Source organism: Lissotriton helveticus, chromosome 12, assembly GCF_964261635.1.
Source record: "Lissotriton helveticus chromosome 12, aLisHel1.1, whole genome shotgun sequence".
Classification (NCBI taxonomy): Eukaryota; Metazoa; Chordata; class Amphibia; order Caudata; family Salamandridae; genus Lissotriton; species Lissotriton helveticus.
Genome location: NC_136073.1, coordinates 896,371,583 through 896,398,072, shown reverse-complemented (window position 1 = coordinate 896,398,072; position 26,490 = coordinate 896,371,583). Strand labels below are relative to the sequence as shown.

Sequence of the window (26,490 nt, the reverse complement as noted above, 5' to 3'; positions counted from 1 at the left end):
TGCCTACTCTCCCGCTCGCCGTCTGTTCGATAGCCATTGTTTTGTATTTCCTATTTGACATTTTTTTTTTCAGCCATGCAAATCGTTAGCATTCCCTTATCTGTTACAAATATAAGTGTTACTGTAATTGAATTTGCTTATGTCACGTCTTATTTCCGTCACGTCCTCGGAAGGCTGAAGATGGGAGGGAGCCAACGTTTTTGGTGTGATTTCTGGTCTCTTCATTTGCAAGGCAGCTCGGCTGGTTTAAGGCCGCCTGCAGAGATCTGTGTGAGGCTTATGGGTCACAGCTTGCATTATTATCAGGGAGACTTTCACCACCATAAGGCTCAAGCTGATGTTGTGAATGCTGTGGGTGAGGCAGCCTGTTAGTAATACGTGCGCACAAGAAGTTTTCAGTGGGCATTTATCAGAAGTTGAAGTGAGCAGGGATTAACAGGATCTGTGTTCCACTGCTTTTGATTTTACTGTCAAATTTTCAGAGTTCTGGTTCTCTCAGTTTTCGAGTTAAAAGCATAAATCTTTTTAACTTACAAAACAGTTCACGTGAACACTAGCACTCGCTTGCCATTTGCTCCCGCCCGCCTCCGAGAGCTTCACTTGAAAGGCATCCAGTCCCCCGCCCCCTGCTTCACACTTTTCACGGCCGCCAGGCCCTGTCTCGCATTTCTCATCCCCGCCCTAATTATCTACCCCTGCTGTTGCTGCCCACGGCCTCCCCACAGCAATGCCAAGAGCTTGTTTTTGCCAGCCGCTTTCCTTTCGGACGATGCTTTTTAGGTCGTCGTTGTTGATTTTTTTTTACTTGTTGAAAGCGACCCGTTATTCTTTTGGGCAGGTGATTGTTTGCGGGCCACTGGTTGATGTTTCACACTAAGCCTTCTTTGAATGTCACATTATAAATTTCCCATTGCACCTGGAGTGTGCATAGTTCATTCAGTGGGGACCTTTAGTGCAGAGTGCAAGTCGGTGCACGAGGAGCCTCGTTAACATTCTCGAGCACCATCAATTTCAGTACACAACCCATAAGCTGAAGATCCACGCCAAACAAAAACTTTCACTGCAGCGTGATTGATCTAACTCTAAATCTCTTGAAAAATATATGTAAAGTCATCTACATCCATTAGGGGCTGCCAGCGGGCGGAGCAAACTGCTGCGATGTCAGGCGATGTGCTTGCGACTCCTGGCTCAGAATGACATTTGTCAGGAGATCATCAGTATGCATGCTAACTTATTTTTCATAAATAGAATCTGTTATGTATGATAGCTTTGAACTCGGTGCGCAGCAGCTGCGCCAGCAGGAGTCTGGCATCGCTGTGGTGGGGGCTTGCATCACGCACTTACTAGTGAGCATTGCCGTACTGCTGTGATAAGAGTTGTAACCTTTGGTACGGTGCACAGTTTAAATGTTGCTGCCAGCGAGCAGAGGGCCTGCTGTAGTCATCCTCTGCATTTATGATTTCCTGTGTCACTATTAGAGCTGGAGCTTGGGGCGGCCTTAACTTGGCTTGTTCCCCAACCTGGCTCTGAAGCAGTGTCCCTGCGGTTAGCGATGGAGGTATGTGCCATGAGTCAGGCCAGAGCACACTGCAGGCTCACTGAACCCCCAACTAAACTTCAAAATAACAGGTTTAATTAACCACGGGACTTTGGTGGAGGAATTTCAAAAAGAAGTTGCCGCACTCAAGCTTGTTTAATGTAGGTGTTTATAACAAGTATGTAAAAGGCCCTTTCATCTCTTTCTATGTTTATTAGATAAATGAGGCAAAATAAACATTTGCTCTTGCACCGGGTAAGTGTTGTGTAAAAACCTGCCTAAAATGGAGCGCCGCATTCCGATGCTCTATCTCTGTTTGCAATCTACCTAGCAAAGCCGCGAGCAAAGTTTACCTATTGTGTTTCAGCGGGAAAAAAGGTGGTAAAACGTAGGCGCTGACTTATTTGCATCTTTATAGAGGGGTTGTAGTAGAACTGTGCCAAGATTTTGACAGTCTTCTGCTGCTCAACCATTCAGTAAATATTGCAGCTCCCCTTTGATTAGCGACGTTTAACTAACTGGTAAGTCACTGGTAATAATTTTGAAGGGCAACATATGAATTGGGATGAATTCTTACTTGCCAAATAACATCTGATAAGTTGCGCGGCTTATTAGCGTTGGAGGGGGCGAATTAAGTTGGGTGAACATTTTCCATTCTAAGTGTTGGAAGGGTGACAGCCACTTTGTCAGGTCCATAGTGGAACTTTACTTTGTGAGTTACCATTATCCGCATAGAAAACACCCTCAACCTTTACACTGAGATGTTTTTTTCTCTGATCGGTATTTTGTCGAGGTATTTTCAGTAGCTTGTGTGATTTTTGAATGTGCACTATGCTCTAGCATGCAATTTTAATACGAGATGATAGCAGGTGCTCACACCCCCTCACCCTCACCCACCTTCACACCCTCAGCCTCACACCCTAACCCTCACACCCCCTCACCCTCACTCCCCCTGACCCTCACACCCTCTCACCCTCACACACACCCTCACCCTCACACACCTCCTCACCCCACCCTCTCACCCTCACACAACCTCACACCCCCTCACCCTCACACCCCCTCACCCTCACACCCCCTCACCCCCTCACCCTCACACCCTCACACACCCTCACACCCCCTCACCCTCACACACCCTCACACCCCCTCACCCTCACACCCCCTCACCCTCACACACCCTCACTCACCCTCACTCACCCTCACTCACCCTCACTCACCCTCACTCACCCTCACTCACACTCACTCACACTCAGTCACACTCACTCACCCTCACTCACCCTCAACCCCTCACTCACCCTCACTCACCCTCACTCACCCTCACTCACCCTCACTCACCCTCACTCACCCTCACTCACCCTCAACCCCTCACTCACCCTCACTCATCCTCACTCACCCTCAACACCTCACCCTCACCCTCACCCACCCTCAACCCCTCACCCTAACTCACAATAACCCTCCCTCACCCTCACCCTCACTCACTCTCACTCTCACTCACCCTCAACACCTCACTCACCCTCAACACCTCACTCACACTCAACTCCTCACTCACCCCCACCCTCACTCACCCTCAACACCTCACCCTCACACAGTGCAATAGGTCTCACAGGATTTTTAGTTAAAGCTTTTACAAATGTTTATTGCTTTTTTGATTTGTAATTCTTTAGCATTGGCTACAAAAAATAAAAATGCAAAAGATTTACAACAAAAAACCCATAAACAATTCTAAATGCACTAACTCTAATGCTGCGAGACCTATTGCATTTCCAATGCTTGTTCTTCAAGTAAGTCTATGAAGTGCGGTGACTCCTCCCTCAGTGGAGAACTTGCATGGACACCAGCTCCATCTTAGATAGTTTTTTTCCACCATTGACGTCAGGCGTAAACCAAATGGGCTCAGAGTTTGTAATGTTCCCTACACCTTGTATTTTAATACCGATGCGTCGAAAACTAGTTGGTGCCTCAACCACTCTGCATCGCGTTACTTCGCCGGATGACTTTGGAGGTCCAGTGACCAGCTCTTAACTCCCTGGTTGCCATGGGGCGCTCCATGCCCTTTGTGGACCGCGTGTCCCGCTCAACTTTCGACACCAGATAATGCAGGAAGGAAGGGGGTGATATCCTTCCTTGCAACTCTAAATATCTGTATTCCGGCCATCATGACATTCGACCACGAAAACACCTCCTTCAAATGCTGCCCTCTTCTCAAATAAGAAACAAATATAAATGAATGTTGCTGGGCGCACCCCAAGATGCACAAATATGCCAGCTCATCCAGAATCCCTGCAGCTCAGGAAAGCCATCTCCTCGAGCACATAAGAGAACAAGGGAGAGGAGTACTTCGAGCTGACATCAAAGAGCAGCCATCCTCGAATGAAGATCACGCTGAAGGACATCGGTGTGCCACTCTGCTCCAACACCGACATGACCGATCCAGTGTCACATAAAAAGGTTAAGTCAAGAATTCCATCCACCACCTTGTGTGTTTGCATTTGCTGCCCTAAGTTGGCAGGGTAGGCCTAGACCTGAGTCCCAGGCTCACTGTGCCACTGAAGGCAAGCTAGCCTGGCTGATGAGGGGTGATGCCCCAAAACCGGTCCCAGGATACTTATTTCTAGCTTGGCAGCTCGGGCTGGACTGTTCCCATTGGGCGCCGGGTCAAGACTGATTTGCATATGGCTGGTCGAAACTGGAATGGCATGGAGAGCAAAACAACGATGGATTTAGGCCCAGATCTCTGTACTGGGGTGAATGTATGACATTGTATTGCATTCTGTCCATCAATTGTTCTTTTTGCATTTGTGCCCCCGAGTGGGACGGGTATGCCAAAATGTGGTTCCCATGCTCTCCATGCCACTGAAGTCAAGCTAGCCTGGCTGTTGAGTGGTGATGCCCCGAAACCAGTCCTTGGATGCTTGAATCTTGTCCAGGGTGGACCTGGCTTGGCAGTTCGGGCTGGGCTGTTCCCATTGGGCGCAGGTTCAAGACTGATTTGCATTGGGCAAAGTCTGAACTGGAACGGCGTGGCATTTAGGGCCAGATCTCTGTACTGGGGTGAATGTTTGACAGTGTTCTGCATTCGGTCAATCGATTGTTCTTTTTGCCCTTGGTGGGAGCAGCACTTCTTCAGCCTTTCCTCGAAGGCTCTTGCTGGCTTTACCTCTTCATGTTTGAAATCTTACATTGCAGAACCTTGTTCACACAGATTCCAAGTGTCTGATTTTTGAAAAACACTCCCCCTTGCAATAGCCGGGTACGTTTACATACATGGAAGATATCAGAAAGGAGGCCTGAGCGAGTGCCTCGGGCCTAAGGCTGCTGCCTCTATTTGTAGGCAAGGAGTAAGGTTCGGAGTGGCTGAGCCCTTCGAAGGGGGGTGAGGTGATATCTTAAGTGCACAATGAGGCAACTAGACTGAAGTGGCGCACCCCTAAGAAGTATTCGGCAGCTGTCTGACTCTCTGCGCCCTTCTGTCAGTGGCCAATAGGCCAAGAATATGAGCTCTGTGCACAGACCTCAGTGGGTTAAGGGGGCTGCAGCACTACTCTGCACTCACAGCCCTGCAGCCCTCCTCGTCTGCTCTCATCCAACTAAGTGGGGGGTCGCCGGGGTCCAGGGTCCGAACCTCTGGGGTAGATTCAGTCCTCAGCATGTTAGTGAAGCTTCCTGCCTTCAGTTCAAGAAACTCCAGAACTCTGATCTGAAATACTGCCAGAGATTTCTGTTTCATATGTTTTTTCTTGTATGTTGCAGCGCTGTGAAGTGTCCTGGGCACTTTTAAATCCCTGCATAGTTTCTCTTTCCTTCTGCCTCCAGGGCCCTTGGGTCACCGTGGTCAGCTGCCCTGCTTTTAGTATCCTTCTTCACCCTCAGACGAGGCGCCTCGATTCTTCTCATTTAATCAGCTTTATTAAGTAAATAAAAACTACATAATAAAAATTGGCTATGAAAAACAACATATCTGTGATGTAATAGAAATGGAAAAACAAGCAATAAAGCAGAGTAGAACGATATTTTCATTTTTACATTAACATAGGAAGGGAGGGAGGAAAAAGAAAAGGCAATAGAATACAACTCTATAGTTTGAAGATCATGAAACAATATTAAACCTATTTAAGAGTAAACAAATGCTTAAAGCATCTAAAATGCAATTCAATAGTGAAAGGAAGAAGACAAATAATGTAGAGGGGAACGCAGAGACTTAGTAACTTATGGAGGCTGAACAATTTCAGAACGATTATGTAATACACAAATTGAAATCTTAGTTAAATAGTTGGTTAATGATGATCAAAATAAATCCCTATTTACAAATGGTTTGACAGAGGAGGCAAAAGCAATATCCAAACTGTGATAGTGACAAACATTGTTCCACCAGGACTTCACTGAAAGTTTGGTTGAACATTTCCAATTTAGTGAAATTTGCTGGAAGGCTAAAGCCAGCATCAAGTTAAATAATCCTTTTTCCTGTAAAGACAATCCCAACGACTGATAAACTTCCTGTAAAAAGAGTATTATTTGATAGAGGACTATGCAAGTTAAAAGTAGCTGAGAGGAGCGTCCAAACATTCTTCCAAAAGGAAGAGACATCAGGACAGGAAAACAGCAGCTGCATCCATTCAGCCAAAGGAAACTGACAGGACCAACAAACCTTGTTATTAGTGTGTGTAAAATTAGCTATGGACGAGGGAGTAAAATATAATCTATGTAAAAGAAAGAACATGGATTTAGTTTTGGAGTCCGATCTAGAAATCTTTAAAGACCTGCCCCATAACTTGTCCTATAAATCGATGTTCCAAAGACAGCCCAGATCCGTCTCCCAAGCAGACTCTATCTTAGATTTAGGACGACCATCCTTTGTGGTAAGAAGATGTTTATAGATCAGGGATGCTTTAGAAAGTTCAGCTAATACTCTGGGAAGTGGATCCTCTGTTGGTACAGGCTCAATTGAGGGAAGAGTTTAAAAAAAATCTAGAATTAGTCCCATAATAGTTGAAAATGGCGCCTCGATTCTTAACTGCAGATGCCCGCGCATGACTTCTCTGTGCTTCGGGTTTCATAGTAACTTGTTTTCTGACGTCATGACGTACACATCATGGGGATGTTTCAGAAGGGTAATGACGGGCTGCCTTTTCTCTCTGCAGTGGTCCTTCTGAAAACGGCCCCCTGGTGCAGCACCGATTCCGCAGTCAGGTAAGGATGGCCTTGGTTGGCCCGGTGCATGGGTGGGAGACGGGGGGGATCTCTGGCCTGGGGGTATTGGGGGGCCTTGAGCAGCATTTAAATAATATTTTCTATTTTCAGAGCGTGGATCACGCAGCGTCCAGCAGCCTCCCCCAGACCCCCACAGCAGAGACCCCGCTGCCTTCTGGTGAGTCTAGGAAGAGTGAGGCATTCGAAGAGCTTCAGTTATATGGAAGTGCTGGGAGCACACAAACGAGGCACGCGCACACAATGCCCACACAAAGGTTCCACCCATAGAAGACGCTGTACAAACGAAGAGCACACAAGGGTTTGATTAATAGAAGATGCTGGGACAAACGAGGTGCACGCAAACAAGGCGCACACAAGGGCTCCGTATGTAGGAGATCCTAGGGGCGGTTCTATTATTACAACTTGCAGCAATAGCTGCCTATCTCCAAAATAGACGACACCTGTCTTTATTCAAAATACCTGTTATTAAAGCCTTCATGGAAGGGCGTAAAATGGTGATTCCACTTCGGATGCACCGGCACCAATCTGGAATCTTACCATTGTTCTCACAAAGTTCATGGGTACTCCATTTGAACCCCTACAGAACTGCCCCCTCCAGTTTCTATCATGGAACGTGGCATTTCTTTTGCAAACACATCTATTATACATGTTTTTGAGCTCCAGGCATTAACCCTGGAAGAGTATTTCTTCCAAGTACATAGGGTTAGGGTTGTCGTCCTCACCAACCCCAAATTCCTCCCTACGGTAGTGTTTCACTTCCACTTTAATCAGTCCATTGACTTTCCTGTTTTGTTTCCCTCAACATGATTCAGTTGCGGAACGGGCTCTCCATGCTCAAGATGTAAAATGAGCCCTTGTGTACTACATTGACAGAAGGAAGCCATTTAGAAAGACTCAACAACATTTTATTTCTTTGTCTGAACCCCACAAAGGGAAGGCTCTAGCCAAGTCAGGCATTGCCAGATGGATAGTTAAATGCAATCAGACATCCTGAGCTAAAGCCGAGAGAACTCTACCCACTCCTCTTCGAGCACACTCGACTCGAACGAGAGGAGCCTCTATGGCCTTGTTAGGGATCATCCCTGCAGCTGATGTATGCAAAGCAGCTACCTGGCATAATCCACACACTTTCACAAAACATTACTGTGTGGATGACCTTCTTCTTAGCCTAAGTGACCAGGAGGTGGTAAGAAGGAGACTTGTGCTGTCTCTTTCCTGAATTTTAAATGCAATATTCCTCTACCAGTGATTTCATAATTTTCACCTGTTTTGCTTGTGGTTGTTACAGTTTAAAAATTGAAGTTTTTACCTGGCTGTGATTGCATCATTTTTCACCTGTTTTTAATGTTACTCTCCTGTGACTGTTTTATTTTACCAGTTGCATTGTGGACTTTGCAGTCCAAAATCTGTTGTATTTGTAAATTGCCCGTGACTACCTGATTTGCCCTCCTAGTTTCCCCCTTGACCTGTGCTCAGACCAGTGTGTTAAGCAATCCACCCCAGCTCCCATTTTGTCTTAGCAAGTGAGTGAAACCAGATTAAATCTCCAACTCCCCCTTAGCAACAGAGAAATTATACATCAGAAACTGAACAGAGGGTGCTCTGAGACTGCAGTAATCTGCTGTTGGTTGTTTACGGCATTGTAAAAATCGTTTTTTGGTTTTTGGCTAGGAGGGTGAGTTATTTAAGTGTTGGAAGAGCAGTATTGTAAGAGGGCAAATGTGTTTAGGCCCTTACCTGCAGAACTCCAGAGTGTGGATTGAGCCCGTCTGACTCCTAGGAGATTCTTAATTGAGGAGAAGCTTCCAGTCCCCTTGTAAGCAAACATTGCCAGAGGTTGCAGGCACCTTATATAGGCTGCTATTGGATGCTACATGTATACACTGGTTAGTGTTCTCATTGCTTGATTATGTGAGGGTGCTGATTGGTTCCTGGGATTAGGGGTTCTATTGGACATAGGGCTTCAGGGTTCCATGCCTGATTAGCTGCTGGGACCAGCTCTGTGATTGGTTATAAGAGGTTGTTGTCCTGTTGATTCTAGGGCTTAAGGTTGGTGTTTTGATTAGTTAGTGTGAGGGTTCCCATTGACCAAAGGGGTCAGCTGACCACTAGGGCTACTTAAAGGCCAGGGTTCAGGGAATCTCAGCCCGGGCATCTCGGCTGTGGGGTGGAGAGGACAAGGGCAGTTGCCTGTTTGAGCCTGTTCGAGACTGGTCGGACTGGGCCAGAAATCCTGCCCAATTATACATACAACACCATCCACCCTACCCCATCCACAACCATATAAACACACTCACAGGACATGTACTCTACTCATCTACTACAAACAAACCCTACTCAAATTTCAATGTCATATCGCCCACTACAAAACCACAGCAACCACACCTATTCACCCTTCTAACCCACCCACCACACATTTGTACCATCACTTACAAACAATACAAGACTTGTTTGTATACCACTGACCTGTAGTATGGCCGTTGGGGTCATTGTCGACATTTCTAAGTTCGCATGAGCGCGGCAGCCATGCTTTTGCGCACGTTACTACATGACTTTACTATGCACGACTCTGTGCCTTTCACATGAGAACTGTCCGCTTTCTCCGTTCTCTGTCTGTTCCTGAAGTTTAGTTTGAACACAGAGTACAAGGTCCATAAACAGTGCCCCTTGTTATTCTGTTCTGGTCAGTCCCTAGCACCTAGACAAACTGCAGCTGCTGGAAACTCGTGCTTTGATATTATGGCGTTGCATGTTGGTTTAACACACACTTGGAGAGGGACCTTTCCAGGGAGAAGAGCTCTGCCGCTCCTATGATGTAAAAACTACAATCTAGTCACCAAGGTACGGGGTCTGCTGACAAAGCCCAGAGATCTTCCTTTACATAATAAAACTTCTTCTTGCCAAGGGGAGGGTGGTCAGGCCTTAACAGTCCGTTATCCACTGTCTGTATAAGATGATATTCCCTTTCATAGTCCATGGACTTGTTGCAATGCTAACTGTTTTAGGTTTATGCGTTCTGCTGCTGGTAGTGGCTCGTATACTGCATCATAGAGCACTATAGTTAAAATCGACATTTTGAACTATAAAAGTTACTGTTTATTCTTCTTGTGGACAAGTACGAGTGAGTGAGCAAAAGGGTACGTCTTGCTATCGCAGTTCCTGAGAGAGTCGGGAGTGTTGTGTTCTGGGTTGTCTAATTATTTGTAGCTTTGTGATTATGTAGGAGAATAAATGAGACACTATAGCTAGTCGGTTCTGGGATTTTGGCTATTGAGGCAGTAGGAAGGATTAGCCCCTACACATCAAGATCCTGTTTCCCTGCGCATAGTTCTGTGCATGTGCAGAGTCCCTGCAACAGACCAATCCACTCCTCAGTAACGCAACCCATCCAGACACACACTCCCTACTCTAATTACTCCTAACAGACCCCTTTGTGTCACTAACAAACCTATACTCAGCCTGCCATCATTTCATCCTCCAACACACCCTCCTCTTCGTTTTACCACAATAGCACAACCGCACAACCCTTAAACTCCTCTGCACTATACTTATTACCCTTTTCAGCAATCAAATCTAACACAAACACTTCTAACTCTTGTTCATCACCTCTCACACACCACATACCCTCTTTTCCAAAACACATCACCACCCCCTCTACTGTAGAACTTCACTCACCAACAATACTTTACATACCAATCCCTCTCGGAAAACAAATACATCAGCACCTCCTTTCACTACTCCTCAGAAACATAACATGACACACATCAACACAATAAAATCTCTCACACACAACACCTCATAATACTTTCCACCACAAAACTCAAACATGCACCCACTCCCACCTTCCAGACTACACAAATGATACTCACTATGAGCAAACTCCAATGCCAAGATTTCTCTCTCCCCCACACCTAACACACATACAGCACACAGCAACTGCCTTCTAATCGCCTTCATTCCATTGGACAATTTAATACCTTACTACATGACCCACATGCTGCGCCTCCACCCCTAACTCATACACCTTCTGCCCTAAACAGGTGCAAACACAATAAGCAACAAGCCAGCCCTCACAATTTCACTTCTCCATGTCTACTGCACAACAAGGTTATACTACAAAAACAACACCGCACATCAACTCACTCTCAACAACCATCTCCATCCCCTACACACGCAGACCCATCAAAATGCCTTCTTAGCCTGCTGGACGAGGACGTTTGCGCTACATAAAACTTCCAAATAAATAAATAACACGATACTGAACAGCTGCATGATTGCTATCCTCATACAGCTAATACCAACAGTAAGGACACACCTGCTACAAGCCCACAAAACACAGCTCACTCTTCTACAAAACAGTCACACTATCCAAAGCACATTCTCTGAGCTTTCTGCTAATAAATGATCGATCTGGCTCAAGACCTAGAACTATCTGGAGGTAGCGGACAGCCAAGAAGTGCAGGTTCACGGCTCTTAGAGCCACAGATCTTCCACAAAAGGAGAACGAGTCGCAGATCCTGCTCAGGCGCTGCCACAAAGATCTGCCACTTTCTTTCTCTGGAAGTCCGACGAATTTCTTCCACGACTACCTTCAAAAAGGAAGTAAAAAATATCCCAATGGCTCAGTTCCTGCCTTAAAACCGCTCTGGCCCACTGCTCACTGATTGCCGCCTGATTGGCAAGGAGATTGCTGGACACCTTTGAATCCCAGCGTTCGCCTGCCATGCTCATGTAGGTTGCGAAGATTATCGTATATTCTTCTCCATGGTCTGTATCTCACATACCTTAACTATGTTGCATGACTATCTTGTGTATTGTGTATATTCTTGTAATACTTATTGAAATTGTAAGGTGCTCTGATACCCGCCTGGGTCAAGTTTGCCTCAAATAAAACTTTCCAATAAATAAATGTGTGGGCCCTGCAGTAGAACCTCGTGGGTTCAGTGTGTGCAGGATGAGTGCTGCCGCTCTGCGTCCATCCAGCTCTCGAAGAGACGACTCAGTCTCCTTCGGTGACAGATGAAGACCTACTTGACCTGAGGAAGAGGCTACTCACCCTTCCACCTACAGACCTCATGGGTGTGACGGACACGCCACTGCTGGTAGGGGGAGGTCACCTTGGGGAGGTGGAGATCAGAGGCCTGAGGCAGCTCCATATCAATCTTCAGGCAATAGTCTGGTCTTCTTGCGATCTATCAAATGGAGGTTGGTGCAGCTTCTCACAAACATGATCAACAAGCAGGACATAGTGGGGTCCTGTAGACTTTGCCAGGGCTGTGTGCCTTTGGAGGTGGCTGCACCAAATTAACATTTTGCTGGTAGCCAATCCCTTAGCGGGGTCCCTGAATGCCAGAGCAGACATGCTGAGCAGTTGTCTGACAGGCTAGAAGAGATGTCTCCATCCAAAGTGGTGAGGGACACCTTCGACCAGTGGGGTCTGCTCTGTTCAGATCTATTTGCTACAATTTAGAACATTTTCATGCTCTGGGGCTTCCTTCTTTCTGAGAATCATTCCAGCTGGATTGGACCCAAGGGCGGTTGTATGCATTTCCTTTGCTACCACTCCTGTGTCGAGGTCTGAAGAAAAACCGGGAAATCCAGGCTCACGCAATATCGATCTTCCGCTCCTGAGCATTTGTGCTCCGATAAGGCTATCTCTTTTAGAGGGTTTTTTGTCTCAGCAGCAGGGCAGTTTCCACAACACACACCTCCATGCATGTAAATTGAGCCGCAGTCATTAAAACCTTTTGATCCGCTGACCACGGTCGTTAATATCATCCTTGCGGTCAGATATCCTTCAATAAAGTCTGTCTATTCTGGGGCCTTGCAAGCCTGACTCTCAGATGTTCTTTTTTTTTTTTTCGTTAGCCCTGCGAGTTACTTTCAGTAGGCGCATTGAAAGGGTATTTGTCAGCTCCTTTAGCCTTTCTGTTTTTGCCTGATCAACCGCATGCATTTCATTAAGGGTTTGACTCGCATGCTTCCCACCAAGCCAGTCGTTTCTCGTGCTTCAATGGGACTGGACCTTGGTCCTAATATTCCCATGTGCACACCCTTCGAGCCCATGCACAGCTGTTCTTTCGGCCGCTTGACTCTATAGGCCGTCTTCCTCATCATGGTTACGACAGCACGTCGAGAGAGTGAGTGAGTGAGTAAGTGAGTGAATGTCCAACACCACCTTCTTTCTGGACAAATTGGTACTGAAACCAGGGCGGCCTACCCACCAAAGATGGTAACTTCCTTCCACGTCGGCTGATCATTTACTCTTTGTGCCATTTCCACCCATGTGCTTTATCAAAGCTTTTGAGCATGAATGGTGACAGGCTTGTGGAACCCATACAGTGATGACAGCAGATGCTCACACATGTCCTGACACAGGTGCCCTTGTTAGAATGATGCATTGAAATGTGACTAGAACAGGGAGAAAGATTGCATGCGAAGCGCAAGCAAAAAAATGAGTTTCCTGGTGGCTCTACACAGTAAAATAAAAAAACGTGAAAAAAACATATTTTGGATTGAGAAGGGACGTGGGGCATGGGGTAAATAAAAGGAGCCAAAAGCCAGGAGTTGAACAAACCCCACTCTGAGTATGTGTTATGTATTGAAAACAATAGGCTTGTCTACTCACAGATAAAGATGTCTGTAGCTGGGACGTAAGAAGCGTAATTTACTATCCATAGGGGCCTAAGGCCTGTACTTTACCTGTGGCATACTAGGGCAGTGTATTGATTCAGGATTGTGCGGCCTTGCAGATGTGCTAACATGTACTTGCATGAGCAGTGGTTCACCCTGTCTGCGTTCCTGCTTCTCTTCAGAACTCCCTCCAGCCCAGACCTCTTCGGGCTCCCTCCCAGTCCAGAAAGATGCCGCGGCCGCGCAGAAACCCAGCAGCTTCCTCTTCCGATCTGCATCGCGAAACAGCGCCAAGTCCAGCTCAGGTGGGTACCACAACATATTTGAGCAGTGCCTTATTCAGAGATCTCAGGGCTGCTATGCTGGGGTCCCATAGCAGCCATTCTACAGTCTCTTGGCCGCATCGCACAGGTGCATGTCCTGAGTTTGATCATCATAGAACCCGGTGTAAGCCGGTCTTGGTGTCCATCACTTTCCTATCGCAGTGCTGCCAGCCTCACTCAGTTCCACCAGTGTCCCTCCGTTCACAGCTGCAGCATCTCATCCCCTTCCATGACCGGCTCCGATAAGGTGCCTCAATCTTGATCTTTGTCACTTTGGCCTCTTCGAGGATGTCCACTCTACCCTGATGCACCTCAGTGCTGACCTTCTTCACTGCTGCTTCTTTATTTCACCTGCTGTGCAGCTTGGGAGTCTGTGACCCCCACTGCTGACAGAGCACAGATGTTCTACTGCATGTGTTTTGCCCTTTCTGTGTTTCCGGCTTGTCAGACAAACCCTTGTCGAGAGTTCTCTGAGGCCAGACCGCCCTTGTTTGATGTGCCTTGTTTTGGTGCAGTGCCCTCTGATACCCATTGTTATACATGCAAATATGATTTCTGATTTTCTTGCAGGTCATAACCCTGTTCAGGGCCCACCTGAAACAACCCCTACGGAGCCCAAAAGTCCTGTGCGGTTACGGAACACACGCAACATCCTGGATGAGAGAGCATCAGTGGCCCAGCTGCGCAAGGTACAGTATCCAAGGAAGGTGTCTGGCATTGTAGGCAGAGCTCTCCCCTTAAAGAATCAGGCCTTGGACGTGAGGGTGGGGTCTCCTGAGCAGGGATTCCCTGAGCTGCTGCTGTGTTCAGGGCTCCTCTCTGTGGAGAGCTTCTGAGAACCCGACTGCAGCAGAACTTTTGATTAGAAATGTAAATGTAAATGCCAGCATTTGTAGAGCGCACAGCTACCTCCAACGGAAGTGTCCCGGCGCTGTCCGTATACCGCTTAGGAACACTTCCTGGCTTTTCCCTGTGAAATGTCCACTCCTGGGCACCCCCCAGGTGCAGCCAGGCACCCCAGTGCTGTTGGGGCCGTTGTGGAGATTAAGCAAGCTATTGCCCAGAGTTGCAGAGTGGGACCCATGATTAGAATAGGCACCGAGGCGAGAATTATCAGGTCCGTGGAATTTAAGTCCAAGAGCCACCGAGGTGGGAATTGAACCCTGGTCCCGGGCTAGACCTCTGCATCAGGGTCTGCCGCTCTAACCATTTGAGCCACAGAAAGAGCCCGTTAGAAGCTCCCCTGAAGCACATGTCCCAAGCCTATGAGTAGCAGCCAAGGGCGTCTGAGATCGAGGGGGCAGCTGAGAGGCTCTGGGAAACAGGAGTCAACCTAGAGCTTCTGGGAGCAAAGAGGCAGCTGAGGGCGGCTGGGAAGTGGACTGTAATGAGAACTGTTGGAGGTACATGTGAACCAGGGTGGTAGGGTATTGAGGGTTTCACAGAACAGCAAAAGACTAGGAGAGCAGCTGAATGCGCAGAAAGGAACATGTGATGCTCACAAGAAGCCGGGAGGGCCACAGAAGAGCTTGTGAGAAAAAGGTAAGGGGGTCACCTCTGAAGAAAAGTAGAATAAATGATGACTGGGCTGAAAGAAGCCGTGAGCCTGTGAACTCTAGGAGGCCTCCTTGTGGAGTATATCAGAGTCCTTCCTTCAGAAACCTCCTCAGAGCTTTAGTGAGAGGCAGAAATGAGGGATGCTTAGAAAGAAGACAAGTGGTAGGAAGCCGAGAAGGTGAGGCATTGACCAGCTGCGGAAACGCTGAGAGCTTCTGGTAACTGTAAAGCAACAGTGTGTCCATTGTGCACTTAGTGAGGGAGAGCTGTGATGCAGGTAACCAGTAAATACCCTCGAGCTGCAGGCGAGGCAGCAGAGATCGTCTTGGGCTGAGAGGAGATGATGACAAGAGGCTTAAAGCCTTCTGTCCATGCCTCACTCCTGCTCCTTTGACACACAGGAGCAGTGAAGGCTCCACCTGAAGCCGGCGCGGCGGCAGCGGCCACCATGTTGGGAGTAGTGACAGAAGGGCAGACGCTGTGTACCCTCTGAGCCTCTCATAACCTCCCTAATGGTTTCCTTTCCAGAACATCGAGTCTCGATTAAATGTTACTTTGGCGGATGAGTTCGGAGAGGCTCTTTCCAACGGTGCCATCCTCTGCCAGCTGGTGAACAACTTGTGTCCGCGAGCAGTGTCGTTCATTCATGTGCCTTCTCCAGCAGTGGTAAGTGGCATGCCTCATGGACTCCTTTCTTTTTAAACTTTGTTCTCATCATAGTTACCAAGTTTGTTTTAAATATGTAGAGTGTACCTTTGCTAAATGTAGGTTCTTTTAAAACAGTCACTTACAGTTGGCTTATTGGTAAACAAACGCCACATGGGTGTTTGCCCTGCCTAAGGCTTTGACATGGACATAACGCAGAGACTAACTGACGAGCAATAACATTTGGAGATCGCTTGGCAGCCGAGTATGTCTGAGAGGGTGGTAGACTAACTGTGGCGTCACGCTCGTCAAAAACATTATCAACGAGTTTATATAAAAAGTGTGTTCCAAGAGCGATAATCTCTTGAGAGAATATGCTGAAAGGGAATATTGGCCCATTTGAAGAGAGCTTAATTACATGGGAAACGAGGACCCTTAAGATTCCAGTCCAACTTTGAGACAGGTTAGGCTCCTACAGGGAAAGGGAAAAAGAAAACTTTGTTAAGGAAGAGCAATATTATGTGAGGAAAAGGATTTCAAATGAGAGACTTGGTCTCTAAGGGAAAGATGGTCTTTTGGGGAGACTTAATGTCTATGAGCAACATAGGACCCTAAAGTGAGAGGTGCATGCTGAAGAGAAGACAAGCTTTTGTGGTGCCTCAAATAATGTGATAAATACTACCTACATATATCCTAACATATGTGAGCAAACACCCACTCTCACAAGATAAAGGCATTTATTGATGGATATCTTAGTTTTCCAATATAATTTAAACTTCATGGTGTGGAGAGCGCAGCTGACCTGACAAAGCGACATTCTTCATCCTGACCTGCGTGTCCTCTCTGTCCCTCCAGCCAAAGCTGAATATCATCAAGAGCAGGAAGAATGTGGAGAATTTCCTGGATGCTTGCCGCAAGATTGGTGTCCCTGAGGTGAGGCATTGTGATTCTTCCTCTGCGCCCTCTTTAGGGTCTTTCTTTGCCATCTTCCTCTTCTTTGCTGCCTATTTGTTGATCCCGTTTCTTGGAGTGAAAGGCTGCTTGAGGTGAATGCTTGGATGATGCTTGATCGTCGTGGCCCCTAAAATAACTTGCCAGTGTCTCGCACAATTCACACGTGGACAGTGGTGGAAGGCCAGTCCTTCTATTTTTTTTTTACGTTGTCAGTGTACAAATGTGAAATTCCAGGTAATGCCAATAAATGTTATATCCGGTGGATCGTGTGAGCCTTGAAAGTGGAGTTCAGTTTCTGATCCAGGTCACTCATTGGCTCACCAGACGAATCCCCTCTTTGTATCATGGCCTGTAATGGAAGACCATTCAGACCCAAAATCCAGTCTCTAGGAAAGGCCTATCTGATCTTTTTTGTAGAGAATATATTTTAAGAATAGTATTACCCAGAACGCTAAGGACCTACACAGGTCACCACTTGAATTCCTCCGTCTCTAGAAGAACCCTTTTTACAGGGATATCTGCTTTACACCATCGTCTCAGTGAGAGCCCCCTTTGAAGTCCTAGGTCTCTCCAGGGAGATGCTCTGTTCACTGTCTGTGTCTCTTGAGGGATACTCCTTGATATCACTTCACTCCTGGGAGGCTCTCTTTAATTCCTGGCTCTCTAGAGGGATACCACTTGGACACATGGTTCTCTCAAGGGAAGCCCTCTTGTGACTCTTTAGGGATGCCCACTCAAAGCTGTGGGTTTATCTAGTGGAGGGAGGCTCTTAGAATCATGGTCTCCAGGAGAGATCCCTTAAAAGTGATAGTTTAGTAGCATTGGATCTTTCATAGATTCACATGCTTGAGTCCTTCCCCATCTCCGAGCTGGGAGTCTCACGGTAACATTTCCATGAAGAGGGCACCACATCTCAAAGCAAGGAATAGCCAGACGCTGCTCTGTCACACCAGAGCCGGTGGTCCCCTACAGGTTACTGCAAGCTCATTCTATAAGGGGGGGTTGTGGCTGTTGCAACTCCTTGTGCCAGGATTCCTCGATCAATATCTGTAGATCGGCAACATGGAGGTCAGCACACATTTACAAACATGACTGCCAGGCTGGATACGTTGCCAGAGAGCCCGCCATCAGCTAGGCAGTTTTACATCCTCTTAGCCGGGTCTGGTGGCTCAGTGGACTAATGTGTCTACTGCAGGGGCCTGTGTTCGACCTCATGGTCACAGGTTCAAATCCCGGCGGGTCCACTCAGCCTTTCATCCATTGGGGTCGATAAAATGAGTACCATTGAGTTGGGTAACAACAAACATCTGTTATTTCAGCGCCAAGATGCCCATAGTGGTGAACGTGCGCTTTACAAATAAACATGTTATGTTATGTTATGTTTTCCGGTAGGTTAAACTTCTTCTCACATTTGATTGTGGTATGTAGCTATAATCCATTTGATAAAGTCAAGGTATGTTCTAATTTAATTGTATGTAGATTATGTGCGAGACACTGATTGTTCTGATTGAAGCTTTCGAATCTATGAAAAATCGAATATAACAGAAGAAACAAGTTACAACCTTGTAACTGCAGTTCTCAAGCATTGGTATCTTTTGTACATTTACATACAAGTACAACTCTTCCTTCTCTCTGATCAGAGGCTTTTACTGTTTCTATCCTTTGATCTGAAGCTATAGAAATCTGAGCTACGGAAGCCTATGAGGGGCGTGGAGGCCAGTGCGCTCTCACGTCATTGGTGGAAGCTTCTGTCTTCTTCTATGAGGTGACTGAACTACCAAAGTGCATGATTTCCAAGTTGTTTCTAAAGGACTTTTCTTTGTACTGCTATGAAACGTTACCTTGCATCTCCCAGCTCGGCAACGGGGGATGTTCCAAGCATGTGAATCTAAGAAAGATGCCAACACTGGAGCAAGTAACTTATTCCATTCCTCTGGGGAGATAGCTTCTAGAACCATTTTATCTCTAGAGTACTGCTTGAACTACTACATCTCTCTAGAGATGCCCTTTTGAATTCCAAGGGGTAGAGTCTTCGAGACATGGCTTTTAGTGAGACCCCGTTGACGTTGCTGGTCTCTCCAAAGTGGGAGAAGCTTTGTCCTCCATGTATTTCATTCTATACACTTTCTCTGGATCCAGCACCCATTTGTCTAGCATGGATGCCGCACTGCATTCTGATTCTTACATACTCCAGTTGCAACGAGGAGACTGGTTCCACTTGTAAATCTTCCCGTCTGATATCGTTTGACTCTGTTTCCGTCTTCTAACTTCAATATTCAAAGTTAGTTCTCAATGGTGTTACCAGTTTCTTCCTAATTACCCTGAACAGACTAATGTATACTTCTCTTATTGAGTTTAATATTGCCTTTTTCGTTGCATTCTTCACTCCCTGAAGTTCGAAGGGCACTCTCTCGAAGACTTTCCATCCTGCGGTCTCTCTCCCAGGTCTGTCCTTGCTGGTCACACTTGTATTTGTATCATATCTTTATAGAGCGCACTGTAACTAGACTGGTATCCTGGCGCTAACAATTGCTAGAGTCATGATAAGAGGCGGAGGAAAGGAATAATGGGAGGGGAAATAGTTATCACCAGATCAATAAAGTTTGCGGAAATAGCCAGGTCTGGAGGGCTTTCCTAAATTTAAGCAAGCCAGGCTGAGATCTTAGTTGAAGCGGAAGCTTGCTCCAAGCTTGAGCGACTTTGATAGAAAATGCTCGTCCCCCTTGCTGCATCCTATTAAATCTATATTCTTGAACAAGATCGGCTATAGCTGAACGTAGCGATCTTCTTGGATGTATTTCCTCAATCTGGTCTGTAGCCGCTTTGGACCTTTTTCCTGAGGACTTTGACTACAATACCAAGCGATTTGAAAAGAATCCTTTGTTCGACGGGTAACCAATGAAGGTCTCTAAGAGCACTGGAGGCAGAGGCGTTCCGCGACCTATCAAGAGTCATTGTCTCCGTAGCAACCTGGACTCTGTCCTATCTCTTGATCAGATAGTTGGGGATCATAAAAGAGCATTACAGTAATCCAGTCTCTTAACCACTACACACACCTGGCTATTAGAGATTTAACTTGAGTAGGTAGCATTGGAAAGATCTTTCTGAGGCCCCCGAAGAAGTGCAAGTAGACCCCTGCCACTCCATTAACATGCTTGTCAAGCGAGAGGTGTTCATCCAGAGTGACTGCACAGCCCCAGACCTTCTCTGAGATGTGAAGAGGAGTCTCCGTAGAGAGAGGCCAAACATTTAAGGGCCGTGGCACCGGAACCTTACTCGTCGAGCAGCAAAGAAGCTCTTTTTTACCTCCATTTAGTTTCAGTGAGTTTAGTCATCCACTTTGAGATGTCTGTTCAGGCCTGAAAATTACTGATAGTGTCAGATTGATTGTTATTAAGTGATAAAATCAGCTGAGTATCGTCTGCATAATTAATTACAGTGATCTTATAAGTTTTAATAAGCGAGATCAGTGGCTTGATGTAAACATTTGGACTGAGTGAAGGGCCCTATGGGACTCCATGTGAGATAGTTCTGAAACTATAACATAGAGGAGGCAGAGGCACAGCCTGACAGCAGTCTTGTAAATATGATTTTAACCATTTTGACACTGAACCACCAACGCCTACAGAGGCAAATCTGGTGAGCTGGTTCACCATGTCGAAGGCTGCTGACGGATCGAGAAGAACGAGCACCACCGACCCACACTCATCGTCTATCCTGCGAATTTCGTCGGTGGCGCAGAGTAGAGCAGTCTCGGTGCCGTGGCCAGGTCTGAAGCCGAATTGCTCATCCTCTAACGAGGAATAATCGTCGATTATGAGAAAGGATTTTACTAACATATCGTTCCAGAATCTGTGTAGGAAATGAGAGGAGCGAAATAAGTCTATAGTTGGCTAAGATTGTGAGGTCAGCGGAAGCTTTTTTTAACAACGGCTTGACTATGGCCTTCTTCCAGCATGCAGGCACCACGCCTGACTCAAGGGCCTGGTTACAGAATCGTAACACTGGGGCCGATAATTCGTCTTCACATTTTTTCCATCGATTAGGAGGAAGAGGGTCAAACGGGGATCCGGACCTGATGGACATAAACAGAGTGAGAAAGACTTTCAAAGACATTAGCCCAAGGTTGTCCAGCCTCGCTTTGGCGAAATCAAAAGATTGTGGTTTGTTATTCCAGAGGCTGAGAGATTCAGTAATGGCGCTGTTTGAGGGAAGAATACACGAAATGGCAGTGGTATCATTGGGAGAAGGGACCTCTAACTCGTGAGAGTTCTTGATGTCTTTACGATAGTCACGATTTTGTCCTCAAAAAAGGCTGATAAATCGTCACGTCACTTCTGTGAAGGTGTTCTGTCCTGCAGCAGACAAGACTGACTTGAAAGATCCTGGAGAATATCAAAAGTCTTTTTGGCGTTGTTTGAAGCAGCTGAGATTAGACTGCAGTAGTATCTGCTTTTGGTTTCCTGACCACATGTTTGTAGTTATTTAGAGAAGTGTTCAAGCAATGTTTGTCCTCGTCCCAATAGTGCCTCTGCCATTTCCTCTCGAGTTGCCTGCAGACTAATTTAGCCTCTTTAAAGGTCGCCTTTTTGCATCAATGGGTGAATGATAAGTCTGAGAATGGGTTACTAGTGTCTGGTATTGATAACGTGATTCCTGCAGTCCTCGCCCGGTGGCTCGCCTCGCTTCTGGAGTACCTGCTTGTGTGCTTTCCTTGGCAGTGCTGGATTCCATACTGCTCAGCACCATGATGGGGAGGGCATGTGTCCTTTTGAATGGGATTCAGCAAAAGTTGTCTCTTTGTTTTGTTGACCGCTGCTTGTCAATCCTGGCGTAGCTATGATCACAAGCAGCGGGGACGTGGGAATTGCAGATAGTTCTTGGAGACACTTGTATGTCCATAGTCTGCATGCCGCCTGTGCTGAAAACACAACAATGTACTCATGGCCGCCTGTAGTGGTGTGAGACTGGATCTGGAAAAAAAGAACAAAATACTTGGAGTCGCGTACCTGGAGATGCCATAGAGACTGAAGAAAACAGAGCTCCGAACCCGGTCCCGGTCGCCTGCTGATTTCATGTTTTTGACTCATAATCAAGGACTCCAGGTCTATTTCTTTATTAACTAATCCTTTCTCAGAGAAGCCGCCACGTGTGTGTTCCCAACGTTCTGAGGTTCACGGGCTCTGGTGATTGGGCATATAGCACAATTTGTCCGCTCTATTGGCGAAAGTAGGGGCGTTGGGTGTGTGTTGCCTCTGAGCTTGAATCATGACTGAGATCTTGTTTTCATGGAAGCTGTGATTGGCTGGGTGGCCATATTCCTAGAGCAAAGGAGCAAAGCCAGGCTCAACCATGCCTGCAGCTTTTTCCGAAAATGGCAGCAGGTGCTTCCTATTCCCTTTTCCACGTTGACCCCACGCCTAATTCTTCACCAAACGTGATGGCTTCACCGGGTCTTTCTTCTCTAGCCGCCTCCTAGGTGCTTCCCGAATAACATTGAATCTGGTTTACAAATTAGTAACCTTCCAGCACTTGCTGTCCATGAGTGTGGGAATCCGTGTCCGTCCCTAAGCTCGCCTCAGCCTCTTCTGACCTCTGCTCTGGGTGAACTCTGATTTCCAAGGTATCGGCGATACCTACCAGAAATGGTCCTCCGTGTTCCTCTTGTCATTTAAATCTTCTCAAGCTCAAAAATAGCACTTGGTTCAGAGAGACAAGACACCTTTCTTCTGGAAGTTTTCTAATACTGACAAGACAAATGGTACCCTCAGGAAAAAGTCATTCTCGGCTGTGGTAGGACACCGATCTGCCCACACTGACTATTGTGTTTACCCTCGGTTGGTTACTTTGACCACAGATTCTTTTTTCGGCTAAACAAGCTGTCAATGAGCATGCCACATGCTCCGGAGGATGGCTGTCCCAACTTTTGTAGTTTTGTAAACAGTCCGCTTGTCTCCCTCCAGGTGGTTGGGAAGAAGAGCAGACAACACGCATTTAACACTATTTTGATATATTCCTTGAACACTCGGGGAACAGTATTTCCGACGACTCCGAGAGGTGGTGACAGTCTTGCTTTGGGCTCCTCCCTCTGTAGATCCACATCTGCTTCCCCCACTATTGAGCTGGTGGGAAGAACTTCCACAGTTGTGCCTTAATGTGTGCGAGAATTGACTCGTCACCTGGCTGTCCCTGGTCTCTCTTCGGTGACTGCCTTATTCACTAACTTCATAACCGAAGGTGCCAGCTCTACGTCCATCAAAGTGCGCTCATCGCTGCCACAGTTGATATCTGTGTGATCTTTGACAGGGTAGACACAGCAGCCCTCTTTCTACTGCATCTCTCTGCAGTATTTGAGACTGTCTCACCCCATCCTCATCAGGCACCGCCATGAGATGGGCATCCACTCTCTACTGGATCTGCTCCTTCTTAACGGAGGGTAGACAAGCTGAGAGCCTGGCACCTTACTCCTCGGAAGCCCAAAAACGTATCTGCGGAGTCCCTCAAGGTCCATCGCTCAGCCCCGCCCTTTTCAATGCATACATGATCCCTCTGGCCAGTGTCATCCATGCACACATCCTCTGCATCCTTTCCTGCACAGACGACATGCAACTCATTCTCACCCTCTCGGATAACATCCTCAACACAAGAAACAATCTCACCGCCTGCATGACTAAAGTCACTAACTGGGTGAAAGCCAATTGTCTCCGGCTCAACACTGAGAAGACAGACGTGGTGATATTCTGCAAGAACACCTAACCATGGGACTCCAACTCTTGGCCAGCCAAACGCTGACCAACACCAGGAACCTCGGAAACCTGATTGACGGCAAACTGGAGCTGACAGCTCAAGTGAACGCCATCACTGCACTCTGCTTCCGCACCCTGAAGATGCGGAGGAAGATCTTCAATAGCTCCCAAGTAACACAAAAAAAACAGACACTCGCACCCTAGTCACTCGCAAGTTGGACGACGGGATTACCCTCTACTCTGGGATCACCAAGCGACTGATTAGAAGACCATCCAGAACTCAGCAGTCAAACTCATCCTCAGGCACCCATACAGAGCTCATCACACCAGACCCCGGGGAGTTCGGCTGGCTCCAGTGCACGACTGCACTCATTTCAAACTTGTCACGCACAGATTCACAGCACTGCACAACTGAGGCCCCACTTACCTGGACAGTTGCATCTCCTTGCGCCAACCACTCGGACACCTCTGCTCAGCAGGACTCCTACTCGCACACATTCGGTTCAGGAGGCCGCCCACTCCACATCAGAGCCACCTCCTCTCCTTGAATTCCAAAAGAAGCTGAAGGCCTGGCTTTTCAATTGACCAATCTACCATGGGCAGGGCGACGCTCACACACACCTGCTCAGCGGCGGGATGCCCTGCGGGTGATAGTGCACTTTACAAATACACATAACTCGTATGCGCACGAGAGTTCCCGCCAGGGGGAAATCCTGGGCAGTTTCTTCAGTGCCACGCAGGCCTGCTCTTTTGGGTGAGCTTTGCCACAGTTTCCTTTGGTGTAAGTGCTCAGGAAGGCAAGATCTTTAATAGCATCAATGAACCATATCTGTGTGGCTTCCAGACACTTTCCTAGTATGGCCTGCACCATTTTTAGGACTGCTGAGACCTGCTGCAAAGGGAGGACGAGCTGCCCCGACCCCACAAGAACAGTTACCAGCCACACCGGACTGCGGAACCATGAAGATACCAGGGGTTCAGCTTCTTTCTTGCGATTCCAAAGCTTTGATTGCGACAGCTTGGGTACAATCCCTTTGCGGAAGTGGCATGAAATAAGGTGACCCCCAGACTAAATAGGGTTGTTGATGACTTTGACCTCCCTACTCTGAAGTATGTGTCACACACCTTGTAAATCCATGTAGGATCCTAGTGTTTCTCATATTTAACATTGCTGCCTGATCTCAAACCACAGCACTGGCATTTTAAAACTGAGAATAGGTGTACTTCCGGAATGGCAGAGAGAGTTTTACGTATGAAAAAGTATCTTCGAATGACATATGAACATGTCTGCTGAACACAAGCTGCCAGGTTAGCCAGACTGAAACCTCTTGGTAGCTTGTTTTGAAATGTGGTGCTTGGAATCCAAACAGCCACCTTAGAAATGCTAATCTAATTTGTAAAGTTATGTTATTTGCATTTGATATAGCGCTCGAATCACCAATAGGCCTCTCGGCGCTGTGAGACCGTCACAGACAGCGTCTCGCAGTGGAGGTCGCTATAGGAAGAGGGCGGCTTTCAATAATTTCCTAAAGTGGCCATAGTTCGGACAGATACGGATAAGCACAGGGATCCTATTCCAGTAGACCGGATCCAGGCAAGAAAAGGATCCCCCCCCCCCCCCCCCCACCTAACCAAACGGATGAGGGGGGCGCCCAACACGGCTTTATCCTTAGATCTTAGACTTCTGGTGGGGCATACGCTTTAACTCTTTGTTGAAGATACCTCTAGCCATTTCCCTTTAAGGCCTTCTAAGTGAGACAGTGGGGCAGGGAGCCAGTGCAGAGGTCTCAATTAAGTAAATGCGATGCCCATGAGTCTGGGATGCCCATGAGTCTGGGATGCCCGTGAGTCTGCGATGCCCATGAGTCTGCGATGCCCATGAGTCTGCGGTGCCCATGAGTCTGCGGTGCCCGTGAGTCTGCGGTGCCCGTGAATCTTGGATGCCCATGAGTCTGGAGTACCCACGAATCTGCGATGCCCATGAGTCCGCTATGCCCATGAGTCTGGGATGCCCATGAGTCCGGGATGCCCATGAGTCTGGGATGCCCATGAGTCTGGGATGCCCATGAGTCTGGGATGCCCATGAGCCTGCGATGCCCATGAGTCTGCGGTGCCCATGAGTCTGCGGTGCCCATGAGTCTGGAGTACCCATGAATCTGCGATGCCCACGAGTCTGCTATGCCCACGAGTCCGCTATGCCCACGAGTCCGCTATGTCCACGAGTCCGCTATGCCCACGAGTCCGCTATGCCCACGAGTCTGCGATGCCCATGAGTCTGCGATGCCCATGAGTCTGCGATGCCCATGAGTCTGCGATGCCCATGAGTCTGCGATGCCCACGAGTCTGCGATGCCCACGAGTCCGCTATGCCCACGAGTCCGCTATGCCCACGAGTCCGCTATGCCCACGAGTCCGCGATGCCCACGAGTCCGCGATGCCCACGAGTCTGCGATGCCCATGAGTCCGCTATGCCCACGAGTCCGCTATGCCCACGAGTCCGCTATGCCCACGAGTCTGCGATGCCCATGAGTCTGCGATGCCCATGAGTCTGCGATGCTCATGAGTCTGGGATGCTCATGAGTCTGGGATGCTCATGAGTCTGGGATGCTCATGAGTCTGGGATGCTCATGAGTCTGGGATGCTCATTAGTCTGGGGTGCCCATGAGTCTGGGGTGCCCATGAGTCTGGGATGCCCATGAGTCTGCGATGCCCATGAGTCTGCGATGCCCATGAGTCTGCGATGCCCATGAGTCTGCGATGCCCATGAGTCTGCGATGCCCATGAGTCTGCGATGCCCATGAGTCTGCGATGCCCACGAGTCCGCGATGCCCACGAGTCCGCTATGCCCACGAGTCCGCTATGCCCACGAGTCCGCGATGCCCACGAGTCCG

At 47.6% G+C, this 26,490-nt stretch overlaps 1 protein-coding gene across 2 annotated transcripts in view; it reads left to right on the top strand.

Annotated features, from left to right (window-relative positions):
- LRCH4 (leucine rich repeats and calponin homology domain containing 4) overlaps positions 1-26,490 on the top strand; it is a 464,731-nt gene that overhangs the window by 398,492 nt on the left and 39,749 nt on the right. For both annotated transcript variants that reach the window (XM_078669497.1, XM_078669496.1), the window contains exons 13-18: positions 6,673-6,721; positions 6,833-6,899; positions 13,558-13,680; positions 14,269-14,387; positions 15,784-15,921; positions 16,756-16,833. In XM_078669497.1, coding sequence (XP_078525623.1) covers positions 6,673-6,721; positions 6,833-6,899; positions 13,558-13,680; positions 14,269-14,387; positions 15,784-15,921; positions 16,756-16,833 — 574 coding nt within the window. The remainder of the gene's footprint in view (positions 1-6,672; positions 6,722-6,832; positions 6,900-13,557; positions 13,681-14,268; positions 14,388-15,783; positions 15,922-16,755; positions 16,834-26,490) is intronic.